A 14403-nucleotide genomic window follows, 5' to 3' on the forward strand; every position below is an offset into this window, starting at 1 on the left:
AATTACTTGACAGAGTTCCTTAAGGACCCTCGGGTGCAAGTCATGTGGTCCCGGTGACTTATATTAAGTTTTTCATGTCTATTCATAATTCTATCCTCTGTTAGCCATGAGGATAAACCTTGTAGTTTTGGTTACTGAAGCCCTCTTTCCTCTTGAAGACTGAGGAGAAGAATACATTCAAAACCTTCGCCATCTCTCCATCCTTTGTAACCAGATTCCCTTCATCATTCTTTATGGGTGTCAGAGGAATAACAGAAACTTTGTTTGCCAGTACCGGCATTTCCCTGTACGCCTGCGTGGCAGAATGGCTAATAGGCGTACGCGGGTACGCAATTCAGCACACCACGTCACGGCGTAACGGCGCACATAGACGTGCAAGTTAGCGGACGGCGAAACGGCGTAAGCACGTACGCATGTACGCATCTTAGCCGCACACGTGGGTTCCCCTATTAGCCCTATAAAAGGCAGCCCAGCTCTCTGGCTTATTGCTGGTTTGTCATTTCAGCTTCTGTGTTCCTGTTCCTTGTTCTACTATTGACTCCTGCCTGTTGTGACCCGGATTTCCTTGACCATCCTTGAACTTCTCCTGCACCTTGACCTCGGCTTGCTTAAACGGATTCCTCTTCAGTCTGCTCCAGTGTTTGACCCCCGGCTTCTCTTTAAGGACTTTGCTACTGCCTGCTCCAGTGTTTGACCCCCGGCCTGTCTTGGACTCTCCTATTGATTGATTCCTGTGTATGACCTTGGCTTGTTTAAACGGACTTCCTTCCTACCGGCTTGCTGTGTTTGACCCCCTGGCTTCTCTACATACTTGTTCCAGTTATCTACTTCAGGTCCAAGGTGTTGGAGCCCCAGTCTGATTCCTCTGCTGATCACCGTCCGGGTGTACCCTGCACGGACTACTACCAGACAGAAGTTCAACACGCAGGCTCCTACTAGTGCCTGGCGACCCATGCCTCTCTGTGCCCGATACCCTCTGTACCACCTCCAGGGGTATAGCGCACTCAGCTGCAAGGGGAGCCGCTCTCAGCATCTCGGCCCTGGTGAGTACCCTGACAGTACAAACCAGCCATGTCAGAGGCCGACAGAGCTGGTTCTCCCCTTGAGGCACTCTGTCAGCAGGTGACAGCTCTTACTCAGGCTGTCCAAAGACTTCAAGATGGCTACTTCCAAATTGAGGGCCGTCTCCAGCACCTGATGTCTGCTCCAGCTCCTTCAGATGCAGCCTCAGCCAGCGGGGTGGCCTCCCCTCAAGGTCAAGTCACCCCAGCATCTTTAGTTGTAACGACTCTCCCTGAACCCAGAGTCCCCACTCCGGAACGTTTTTCTGGAAACCGGAAGAAATTTAGAGCTTTTAAAAATGCTTGCCTACTGTATCTAGCTCTTCAACCCAGGACTTTCCATGCAGAATCCATAAAAGTGGGATTCATTATTTCACTACTATCTGAAGAACCACAATCTTGGGCTCATAATCTTCTTGAACAGAAGAGTCCTTTATTAGACTCAGTTGAAACTTTCTTTGCCGCTATGGCTCAGTTATATGATGACCCGCAACGCACAGCTACTGCTGAATCCATTCTGCACACCCTTACCCAAGGAAAAAGACCAGTAGAGGATTACACCGTGGAATTTCGTAAATGGTCTGGAGACACCACCTGGAATGAGGCCGCCCTTAAATACCAGTACCGTCAGGGCCTCTCCGAAACACTTAAAGACGAATTGGCACGAGTGGATACCCCCGACTCTTTGGAAGATCTGATCCAACTCGCCACTAAGCTCGACAGACGCCTGCGGGAGCGTCGCTCTGAACGCTTCCAGTCTTCCCGGCCTACCTGGATGTTACCCCGGGTTCCTCCAGTTCCTGTGCCTATCGCGGGTCCCTCAGCTTCTGCTGACAGTGAGCCCATGCAACTGGGACTGGTCCGGTCCCCACTCACTCCTGATGAGAGACTGCGACGGTGTCAAGCCAATCTTTGCCTCTACTGCGGAGAAGCTGGCCATTTCCTTCGTAACTGCCCTGTGAGACCCAGTAAGTACCGCTTACGGCATGCTATGAACTTTCAAGTTGCTGACTCAACCCAGTCTCACCTTATCCTACCGGTCTCATTACAGGTGGCGGAAGAGGGAATTCGACTGCTGGCTATCGTTGACTCCGGAGCATGCAGCTGTTTCCTGGATGCATCTCTTGCCCAAAGTCTGCACATCCCTCTTCAAGATAAAAAACAGCTCCTTCAGATTTACCTGGCAGACGGGTCTCTACCCAACTCAGGACCCATCACTCAAGAAACCAAGCCCATTCTTGTCTCTACAGACTCTGGTCATCAGGAATTTCTTTGTTTCAACATCATCAACTCACCCATGTTTCCCATTATCTTGGGGTTCCCGTGGCTAATGGCACACGACCCTCAGATCCTTTGGAGTAAAAAAGAAATTCTCTTCTCTTCAGCATACTGCTCCCAGCATTGTTTTGTGCCAACCTCTAATAAGACTGTCCCCTGTTTGACCGTACAACCAGTGCCAGATACGCTTACACATGTCCCTGCAGCATATCACAAATTCCTGGACGTTTTTGATAAAAAGAAGGCCGATAGTTTACCACCTCATCGGCATTATGATTGCCCCATCGATCTGTTGCCCGGCTCCGAGATTCCGTTTGGCCGAATTTTTCCCTTGTCGGAGACCGAGTTGGAAGCTCTCCGCCTCTACATTGATGAAAACCTTGAAAAAGGATTTATCCGTCCTTCTTCCTCCCCAGCAGGGGCTGGTATCTTTTTTGTCGAGAAAAAGGATGGATCTCTCAGACCATGCATAGACTATAGAGAACTTAATAAAATCACCATCAAAAATCGATACCCACTTCCCCTCATTCCTGAACTGTTCCAGCGGTTTCGATCTGCCCAAATATTTACCAAATTGGATTTACGAGGGGCATACAATCTTGTTCGGATACGTGCTGGGGACGAATGGAAGACAGCCTTCAGGTCCAGATTCGGTCACTTTGAGTATCTGGTGATGCCGTTTGGGCTCTGTAATGCCCCAGCTACATTCCAGCATCTAGTCAATGATATTTTCCGGGAATTCCTAGATAACTTTGTCATTGTCTATCTTGACGATATTTTGATTTTCTCTACCACTTTAGAATTACATCGAGACCATGTCAAGAAAGTCCTCTCAGTTCTCAGAAAACACGGCCTGTTCCTAAAAGGAGAGAAGTGTGAATTTGAAAAGACTACCATCCAGTTCCTTGGCTTCATCATCACTACTGAAGGGGTAGCCATGGATCCACAAAAAGTTAAAGCCATCCAGGAGTGGCCGGCCCCCTCAGACAAAAAAGGAGTCCAGCGATTTATCGGCTTTGCCAATTTTTATCGCAGGTTTATTAGGGGGTTCTCCTCAATTATCTCTCCCATCACTCAATTAACTCATCAACAAATCAAATTCCGATGGTCCCAGGAAGCTCAAGATGCCTTTGCCAAACTAAAGAATCTATTCACGTCAGCTCCCATACTTCAGCATCCGGATCCCACTCTACCTTATGTACTTGAAGTTGATGCCTCAGAATCCGCCACAGGAGCCATCTTGTCTCAGAGAAGTGGTATTAAGGCACTTCTCCATCCAGTAGCCTTTGCCTCCCGCAAACTAAGTCCTCCAGAGAAAAATTATAATGTTGGTGACCGGGAATTATTAGCCATAAAAACTGCCCTTGAGGAATGGAGATACTTACTGGAGGGTGCGTCCCAGCCCATCATGATCTTCACGGACCACAAGAACCTGGAGTATCTCCGAACAGCCAAACGTCTTAGGCCCCGACAAGCCCGATGGGCATTATTCTTCTCCAGGTTCAATTTCCATATCTCCTATCGACCTGGGTCAAAAAATGGGAAGGCAGACGCACTTTCCCGTATGTTTCCAGAGGCCAATGAGTCAACAGAACCTGAAACCATCCTGTCCTCTCACAATTTTCTTCATCTCATTCAACCTAACCTTCAATCTGCTATTGAACAGGCCTCTAGGCAATGCACGGAATCCGAGATATCCTCCTTAGAAAAAAGAGATGGTTTGCTGTGGGCCCAGGACAAGGTTTTTGTCCCCTCCTCTGTAAGGCTTAGAATTTTACAGACTTTCCATGATCACAAAATGGCAGGACATTTCGGAGTACGGAAGACTTCTGAATTAGTTCACCGCTCTTTCTGGTGGCCGGGTTGGAGGCAAGACTGTAAAAAGTATGTTCAATCCTGCATTACCTGCCAACGCAGCAAAGGGTCAAACACTAAAGCTTGGGGCCTCCTTAGACCCCTATCTATCCCTGAAAGACCTTGGAGTGAGGTTTCTTTGGACTTCATTGTTGATCTACCTCCCTCTGAAAATTTTTCCACCATCTTAGTAGTGGTGGATCGCCTCTCAAAGATGGCACACTTTCTACCGATGATTGGTACCCCTTCTGCTTTGGCTACAGCAAATGTTTTTATTAAAGAAATAATAAGACTCCATGGCGTTCCCCACAACATCACCTCTGATAGAGGAATTCAATTTACCTCAAAATTCTGGAAAGACCTTTGTAAATCCCTGGAGATCAAAACCTCCTTTTCTTCAGCATACCATCCCCAAAGCAACGGCCAAACAGAAAGGACAAATCAGACCTTGGAGCAATATCTCCGTTGTTTCTGCTCTAGCTCTCAGGATAATTGGTCAACCCTTCTCCCCTGTGCGGAGTTCGCCTATAATAATGCCACACACTCTGCCACCAATCAGACGCCTTTTTGGGCCAACTATGGGTTCCACCCATCTTTTCTGCCAAACTCCATTCCAGAAGTCACAACCCCCGCAGTTCAAGATCGAGTAAATCTCATCCAATCTAATTTTTTACAGATCCAAAAGGCCATGAAGGAAGCTCAAGACAGCTATAAGGAATATTACAACAAAGGGAGAAGGAACAATCCGGAATTTAAGGTTGGGGATAAGGTTTGGCTATCTGCTGTCAATCTTAGATTACCCTGTCCCTCACGTAAACTTGGCCCAAAATTCATTGGTCCTTTTGAAGTAAAAAGGGTAATTAATCCTGTGGCCTTCGAACTAACCTTACCCAGTACTCTAAGAATCCATCCAGTGTTCCATGCATCCCTACTAAAACCAGTAGTTCCCAATTCTTTTTCAGGAAGGGAGGAACCTCCACCTCCACCAGTGGAGGTAGAGGGTGAAGAAGAATTTGAGGTGGAAGCAATTATGGACTGTAGAAAGAGGGGTAGGCAGACTCAGTATCTGGTGAAATGGAAAGGGTACCCACCGGAAGATAACTCCTGGGAACCTGCCAGTAATATACACGCACCTCGTTTGGTTCAGAATTTTCACAGACGACACCCAGGGATATTAGCCAGGTTGGGCATCCGGAGGTTGCCCCTCGGGGGGGGGCACTGTCGGAGGAATAACAGAAACTTTGTTTGCCAGTACCGGCATTTCCCTGTACGCCTGCGTGGCAGAATGGCTAATAGGCGTACGCGGGTACGCAATTCAGCACACCACGTCACGGCGTAACGGCGCACATAGACGTGCAAGTTAGCGGACAGCGAAACGGCGTAAGCACGTACGCATCTTAGCCGCACACGTGGGTTCCCCTATTAGCCCTATAAAAGGCAGCCCAGCTCTCTGGCTTATTGCTGGTTTGTCATTTCAGCTTCTGTGTTCCTGTTCCTTGTTCTACTATTGACTCCTGCCTGTTGTGACCCGGATTTCCTTGACCATCCTTGAACTTCTCCTGCACCTTGACCTCGGCTTGCTTAAACGGATTCCTCTTCAGTCTGCTCCAGTGTTTGACCCCCGGCTTCTCTTTAAGGACTTTGCTACTGCCTGCTCCAGTGTTTGACCCCCGGCCTGTCTTGGACTCTCCTATTGATTGATTCCTGTGTATGACCTTGGCTTGTTTAAACGGACTTCCTTCCTACCGGCTTGCTGTGTTTGACCCCCTGGCTTCTCTACATACTTGTTCCAGTTATCTACTTCAGGTCCAAGGTGTTGGAGCCCCAGTCTGATTCCTCTGCTGATCACCGTCCGGGTGTACCCTGCACGGACTACTACCAGACAGAAGTTCAACACGCAGGCTCCTACTAGTGCCTGGCGACCCGTGCCTCTCTGTGCCCGATACCCTCTGTACCACCTCCAGGGGTATAGCGCACTCAGCTGCAAGGGGAGCCGCTCTCAGCATCTCGGCCCTGGTGAGTACCCTGACAATGGGGCCAATATGATCTGTCTTCCCCCTTTATTCTTAATGTACTTAAAGAATTTCTTGGGATTTTTTTTACTCTCCTCCGCTATGTGCCTTTCGTGTTCTATCTTAGCCGCCCTGATTGCGCCCTAAGGCCTCATACACACAGACGTTTTAAAAAAACGGGCTGTAAAGTTAGAAACAACGCCTGGAAAAAAAGCAGCGTTAAAAACGTGATTTTATTAGCATTTTGATTTGGCGTCAGTGTGCGTTTAACGTCTTTTGTAAGAGTTAACGCTAAGGTGCGTTTTTTTTAAAAAAACATCCCCCTGCTATTTTCCACTCCCAAATTACCCACATAAACATTTTTACAGCTTAAAAACGCTGACGCTAAAAAACGTCAGTATAGTGCTAATGCGCGTTTATGAGCTTTTTTCGGCGTCAACACAGCTCTAGCACTGGAGCCTCAGAACGCACTGGTCCTTGTTTTTTTTTGGAGCTTAAAAATGACCATGCCTGTTACAGCTCAAAAACGCCATGGTGTGTATAAGCCCATTGAATAACATGGAGTGGCGTTCTTAAGCAGCAAAAAAAGCTCAAAAAAGCCGCTGTTAAAACGTCCGTGTGTATGAGGCCTTACATTTCTTATTGCATTCTTTGTACAGTTGGAATGCTGATATGACCCCTCAGCCTTGTATTTTTTGAAGGCCTTCTCCTTTGCTTTTATATGCATTTTTACGTTGGAGTTAGGCCACCCAGGACTTTTATTAGCGCTTTTAAATTTTATTACCCACTAGGATGCACTGGCCAATACCCTTATTTAATATGCTCCTAAAGCACACCCATTTTTCCTCCGTGTTCTTTATTCCTAGGATTTTATCCCATTTAATATCTTCTAGCAGGGAGCGAAGTTTATGGACGTTGGCTCTTTTGAAATTCAGTGTCTTTGTATTCCCCTTGTGTTTCCTACTTGTGTGATTTATACTGAAACTAATAGACCTGTGATCGCCGTTTCCTAAAATGCACCTTATTTCCACATCTGTGATCGGGTCTGTATTGTTAGCAATCAGTAAGTCTAGTAACGCATTGTTTCTTGTTGGTGCATTTACCATCTGACCCATGAAATTGTCCTGCAAGATATTTAGGAAATGGCAAGAATTAAACGAATGTGCGGTTCCTTCTGCCCAGTCTATGTTTGGATAATTAAAATCCCCCATTATAATGACACTTCCCATCCTTGCCGCCTTTCCAAGCTGTGATAGAAGGTCCGCCTCCCCCTCCTCCCTCTGGTTAGGGGGCCTATACCATACTCCCAGTAATACTTTCCCCTTGGTTTCCTCCCTTTGTAGCTCTACCCATAAGGATTCCACCTCCTCCCTTGCTCCATTAGTGATGTAGTCCCTCACATTCACCTGTACATTGTTTTTGTTATACAGGCACAGACCCCCCCTTTTACCCTCCCTATCTCTGCAATATAGGGAATACCCTTGAATGGTTGCCAGCCAATCATGAGAGCTGTTGAACCAAGTCTCTGAAATTCCCACAAAATCTAAATACTCCTCATACAATAGCAGCACTATTTCTCCCATCTTGTCCGCCAGACTCCTGGCATTGGTGAACAAGTCTCGTAGTTGTGTTTGGACGCATGCTATCTCCTTATTGGGTGTTCTGAGGTTGCAATTAGGACTTGTCACTATACTTACTACGGGTTTAGGTGCTTTAGTCAACCTACCAGCAATGCCCCCAATACTACCCACTGAAATTTGTTCCACGTTGGCTATCTCTATATCTGGACCCCCCCCCCCGTCGCCTAGTTTAAAAGCCCCTCTAACTTTTTGGTCATCTTCTCTCCCAGCCGATCTGCACCGTCCCAATTTAGGTGCAGTCCGTCACCTGCTAAAGAGCTGGTAACCGACTAAGAAGTCGGCCCAGTTCTCCAGGAACCCAAAGCCCTCCTTTCTACACCAGCTCTTCAGCCACTTGTTTACTTCCCTAATCTCCCACTGTCTTTCTGGTGTGGCTTGAGGTACCAATAGTATTTCTGAAAATACTACCTTGGAGGTTCTATTCCTCAATTTAGCTCCTAAATCCCTAAAATCGTTTTTTAGGACATTCCATCTTCCTCTGACTGTCATTGGTGCCAACGTGTACCATGACAGCCGGGTCTTCCCCAGCCCCCCCAGTAATCTGTCCACCAGATCCATGATGTGCCAAACCCGAGCGCCTGGCAGACAACATACAGTTCGGCACTTCAGGTCTTTGTGAAAGATTGCCCTCTCTGTCCTTCTGGGAATTGAGTCCCCTACCACCAAAATCTGTCTTTTCTTTTCCTTGACTTTACCCTCGTTGGAAGAGTTCTTTCCCTGGCAGCTAGGGGCATCACTCTGCTCCAACAATGCTGGTCCCTGACTGGTTTCACCAATGTCACTCAACGGGGCGTACTTATTGGAATGTTCCAGTTCAGGATTGGTCTCCCTGACTACCCTTCCTGATTGTCACCCATCTACTCTTCTCTGGTGCCTGCACCTCTTTGTCACCTCCCGCCTCTGTGCTTGCCCTTGCTGGCACCTGCCGGGTATGATCCCAACTCTCCTTTAGTATGTAGAGTCTTCTCAGTGTTGACGGTTGCTTGCCTAGATTCAGAACCTGGGCTTCCAGGGAAACAATGTGCTTACATTTTGCACAGCAGTATTTACCCTTGATCAGATGATCAAGAAACACATACAGGCCGCAAGATGTACACCGAGTTGCATCTCCACAGAAGCCGGGCATCTACCCATTTTCCATTCACAGATCACTTTTCATTCATAGAAGTGATAGTACAGCTTTCATAAATAAAGGGGAAGGGGGGTTGGAAAGGGCAGGTATAGTCGGCACTCTTGGGGAATGTCTGTGCCAGTGCTAAATAGTTAACCCCAAAGCACTAAAAACAACAAGGGCTGACAACACTTAGGGGCTGGAGTATAACGATTGTAGAAGCCGTTGCAATAATCAACAGTCAATGTCCAATGAACTCACTGGCGATTTATTCACAACATGATTAAAGAAAGTAAAAAAGTACTTATTCCATAGAACTATTGATTGTATATTTTCACAATGGCTGTTTATCAAATTACTTTTTAAAAGATTTAAAGATTTAATTGGGCTTAAATCCTCTAAATGCCATCATTCCCGTGACTTGAAAAAGTGCACGTGCGTGAAACGCTTTCTCATGGCAACCAGGGACATGGATATGGAATATGTACTTTTATGCACCTGATACTTTGTTTTTATTGCCAAAGCACCAAAAGATTATGGCTGCGGGGGTTTGGGGGCAGAGACACCAGCAGCCCAGCACCAGCACAAAGGCAACTTTTGAATGTAAGTACTGTCCCGTGTGTGATTTTTAAAAAAATTACCAATATTTAAGCTTTAACTGCTGAACCTTATACACTGTCTCCTGTCTTCTGAGGTGCAGGCAACTGACAACCAAAAAACTGTCAACCTCTTACCCCATGACATGTCAGCTTCAGTGAGTTCCTGAACCTCTTTTTTTCCCTCACTTTTTTTTTTTTCAGAACCAGCAGTGATCGTTAGTTGCTGTCATGTGCACTGCTCTATGCACACTACACAGCCCATGTTCCCTAGTCTGTCTCAGGAGCAACCGAGAAAGGGTGGCTACATTCCTACATACGGTGGGACCATGGAGAATGAATGTAGCCACCAGTGGCGGCTGGTGGGGTTTTTTTTGGGGGGGGGGGCAAACAACCCCCCCCCCCCGGGCTGCCGGTGGAGCGGCACTACCCCCTGCGGCACTAACACAGCCCCCCCACCACCACCCTCTGTCCTTACCTTGGATGAATAGGGGGCAGCAGTGAATAGATTCATGCTATCCATGAATCTATCCACTGCATATAGGGGGTAGAGAGAACAGAGGGGGCGGCGCCCGGGCGCCCCTAATGGATGGGCAGCCCCTGGTAGCCACCCTCTCTCTAACAGGAAGTTGAATCACAGCAGCAACAAAAAAAATCCATTTGGAGGTTTGGAGGGCCCTGAGAGCAATAGAAGGGACTTTTCTGAGTTAAAAATACATACCTGAAAATATTTTTTTTTTTAACCTGTGCTTGGTGTCCCTTAGATTCATTAGGTGGATGTTCTGACACAATTGCAGTATATGCATGTTCACTGGCTTTCACTTTTACTTAGGACCTGCTCTTTAGCACCTTCTAATTCACTCTCCTATGCAGATTAACAGCTCTAATTTCACTTGTAGCATGCTTGTCCAAGGTCAGTGACTCAGACAGTATTGATATCTGGGACAGCTCTATGATTTTGGTTATACCACAAGTGCTCTAATAGACAGCACTGTCATGAACTCAGCCAACTTAAAAAAGGACATAGATGAGATGATGGTAAAAAATAAAAGCAGCAAGAAATGGAAAATAAAACTTAATGTAGAAACTAGAGAAAGAAAAGACATCCAGCAGATTTAAAGGAAAGAATGAGGAGAAGAATGAGAGGACAGACAGGGAAAAGTGAAACACCTACAGTTAGGAGGGATAATAAGTAGGCTTTTCTCCCACTCACTGCTATCTGACGCTGGTTCAGGTTTGTTTGGTGAGATAAACCATTATTAGGGATGGGGTGAAGAGGGAGAGTTCATGTTCAGGAGGCAGCCACTCACCAGCCAGGCAGCCATCAGAGCCCCGCACATTGTCCAGAGCGTCCAGTGTGACATGAGCTGCATTGTTATTGTCACACTCTCTGCCAGTCCTCTGCCCTGCAACAGAGTTAAGGAAGTTAGAGGTGGGCATGATTTTGTAGACTGCCCAACATATATTAGCCTGGGAATCTTGTGAGCACAGTAAGAAGAGGAAGAGAGTTGTCGACTGCAATAATGATGCCATGCATGAGTGGTCTGTACATGCATATTATGAATAACCAGCAAAATATTAAAAAGTACCAGTCCAAAATGGGAGTCTGATTCTCTAGATTATAACAGTGCTGCCATACATTTCAGATGGGTGTGTGTTGTTATTCACTTGTATACTCTCCCTGTCAGAGCAGAAATGTCAACTCAGTGTCAATGTGTAGGGCCACCATGGAGGATGACTGGTTGCCTCCCTCAGCCCGTTCTGATAACTAACACTTTGTCTTGCCTGCAGGAGAAGGGTACAACTGTCAATTAACAAAGTCTTTGTTTTTTTCATGCAATCCAAACAGCAACGTGTGATAGCACACTTTAAATAAGATGGTCTTAGGGCCTGAGTCAAACGGCCTTGGTCTTGTGTCGAAGGCATTAGTCTGAGATGTTACCAAGCTCATTCAGAATTCAATGCCCTATTGTAACAAATCAAAAAACAGAGATTAATATTATTACAAATGCCTTCTACTGACTGCCCATCTTTAATATTCTGCAGGTTTTATGGAGTCATAGCATTCCTTACCAGGTGTCTACAAAACTGCTAGACCCACAGGGAATTAGAGAAACATTCAAACAACACATAAGTGGTGGCTCAATGAAAACTAAAGCAGTACATGGAACATATTCAATGGGGTAAATACTGAGAGTGTTACCATCATCCTCTTCTGGAGATGCAAATTCTTCTTCTGTGACATTTCCCTGAAAAAGCCAAGAAAAAACAACATGACATCAGTGAGCCCATGTGACCATTACCACTTCTTTACAATAAAATCTCCTGGAACTGCTTTGCCAGATATTTCTTAGTGGGGCAGTTGTTTGCCAGATATTTCCAAGCAGGGTAGTTAGTTTTTTTTGCACACAGATGGTTGATCCCGCGGTAACTTTAGAAGCTGCAGTTGTAGGTTCCTATGAGGCGGTGTCCTGCTTGTTCTACGGGGGGGGGGCCTTATCCTATTACGGGATCCATGCACTCAGTCATCAGAGCATGGGATTTGCCTAGAAGGGCTGAACCCCAGGGTGGGGTGGTGTCACCGTATACTCCTCTGTGGCGTAATCCCCGTCTGTCTCACTTTTTTCATATCCAAACCCAATCACTTGGACCAGATATGGGATAAAAACAGTGGGTGTGGTGGGTGTGGTGGTTGGAAATGGGGTATTAACATACATTTGATGAGCTTAAAAGTAAGCACCAGCCCCCCAACTCGCACTTGTTTCATTTTCTCCAGTTCAGGCATGCTTTTTCTGCCCAACTTAGGTCCTCAAATCTGGATGTGCGGGTTGGTGACCTGGAATCGCTGCTCAGGGAAAAAGCCTAAAGCCTCGTCTATTATATACAAGGAATTATTCATAGACACTACCAAGGTTTTGGCCTCCTGTCATGTGGCATGGTTGTTGGATTTCCTACAGCTTGACAACGATTATTGGGACAATATATGGAGCACCACGTTTGCTAGATTGATGTCGGCACGCGATCACTTGATACAGTTCAAGTTCCTTCATAGAGTTTACTACACTCCTGCTAAACTGGTGAGGATTTTCCCTGCGCACCCATCGAACTGTTGAAGGTGCGATGCACCTGGGGAAGATTTTTTGCACATCTTCTGGCATTGCCCGCACTTCCGGGAGTTCTGGGTGGAGGTGGTGGATTGTGTTAGGTTGGTTACTACGATCACCATAAAACCATCTATAGAAGTCTGTCTGTTGGGCCTGGTGGACACGTTAGCACTCAAAAATGTGATCTGTACATTGCTCACCCTGTATTATACACGCAAAGTGATTATCTTGTCATGGAAGAAACCGTTGGCCCCTACCATTATGGCTTGGAAGGCATTGATAAATAATGTTCATACCGATGTATGAAGCCAGATATCTTAATAGCGGGGTGTCTGATAAGTTTAAATGGTATGGGTGGTTGGACAGAAAATAGCTCCACAGTATCGGATTAATTGCCTCCTGGTTGAGGGTTATCATATGTGGCGAGCAGAGAGGTTTGTGTAAGGTTTGATGGACACCAAATAAAATCTCTCAGGCAGGGGAGAGATATACTGTTTACAGCGAATATATATTGTATGCAACCTTCTCTCTACTAACTATAATTTTTCTCTGGAAAGATTGCTGCCTTTTTCTTTTATTTGGCCTGGGAGCTGCATTGTACACTGGTGCTGTTGAATTGTAGTGCTGAATGTTTACCACGTTTCTAAGTTTGTATTTTTCTATGTGAAAAACCTTTTAATAAAAATAATAAAAAAAAAAAAAAATCTCCTGGAACTGCCAACTACAAATAAGCCCTACAATAGAAGGCAAAGGCAGGCATGCCGGCGACTTTTTGGTCTGTAGGACTTAAGCTGGTTATATATGGATCAAAATTTGTCTGGTTAAGCAGGGACTGGCCAAATTTCGATCTGTCTATGGACGTTTCTGTTAAAGAGGAGTTAACCTTCTGATCAACTCCTCTCAAACGGGACTGCTGGAAAATGTGTGCTCGATCAACGCATGCAGCCAGTCGGCTGCAGCGCTGATCAATGTATTCTGGCAGCAGGGGAGTCCTGCTGTCAGAATACAATAATGCAGCGGGGAGGATTTCCCCATCCACCTTAAATGTGTGGATGGGAAAATCCATTTGTTTATTTGATCAGCTGCCTGGCTGATAAAAAAAAAACAAAAAAAAAACAGAATCATCTACGGTCAGTTTTATCTGCAGTTGGTCGTCTGTTGTAGACAATCTAAAGCCTGTACACATGGGCCAAATATTGGCTGGTTCAACAGAAACCTTCCCACATTCGGCCCGTATGTACACCAGCCTGTCCGGCTTCTGCTGAATGGCCCTTCTGGAAAAGCAACATCTGATCAACGCTGGCTGCTAATGGCTGTGAGCGCTGACCAGTGTGTTTAGCAGGGGGCAGTCCCCATGTCAGAACACAATAGCTCAGCAGTGAGATCACTGTACTAACATCGCATATAGTTAGTACAGGGAGCTCCTCCTGAGCTCCTCAGTTCTTTTTTGTTCAGCCCGCTGGGTTGAACGAAAAAAGAAAAAATGGATAGTGTGTACTAGGCATTAAAAATCCTTATGGGGGGATGGGGGGAGATGGGCGGAGCCTAGCGGAGCAGACATGCATTGTTAGAGCTCCGCACCGCTGAGGAGAGAAGAGAAGGACAAAGCGGAGCCTGCAGGCTCAAAAGGTATCCATTTGAACCTTTTTGCCCCAGGGAACAAACTGTGAAAGTTTGGGCAAGAAATATGGTACTGGGAGGAAACCGTGACAGAAATAAAAATCACCTCACAAAGAGCTCACAGGCA

At 46.2% G+C, this 14403-nt stretch overlaps 1 protein-coding gene across 6 annotated transcripts in view; it reads right to left on the reverse strand.

Annotated features, from left to right (window-relative positions):
- RNF157 (ring finger protein 157) overlaps positions 1–14403 on the reverse strand; it is a 136602-nt gene that overhangs the window by 18756 nt on the left and 103443 nt on the right. For 5 of the 6 annotated variants that reach the window (XM_073606160.1, XM_073606158.1, XM_073606159.1 and 2 more), the window contains exons 18-19: positions 11756–11801; positions 10863–10958 (exon numbers count right to left, since the gene is read on the reverse strand). In XM_073606160.1, coding sequence (XP_073462261.1) covers positions 10863–10958; positions 11756–11801 — 142 coding nt within the window. Of the gene's footprint in view, positions 1–10765; positions 10959–11755; positions 11802–14403 lie in introns of all 6 variants that reach the window. The other variant, XM_073606161.1, reaches the window with a different exon arrangement.

The sequence above is a fragment of the Aquarana catesbeiana genome, linkage group LG12 (assembly GCF_042186555.1).
Source record: "Aquarana catesbeiana isolate 2022-GZ linkage group LG12, ASM4218655v1, whole genome shotgun sequence".
In the NCBI taxonomy this organism is placed as follows: domain Eukaryota; kingdom Metazoa; phylum Chordata; class Amphibia; order Anura; family Ranidae; genus Aquarana; species Aquarana catesbeiana.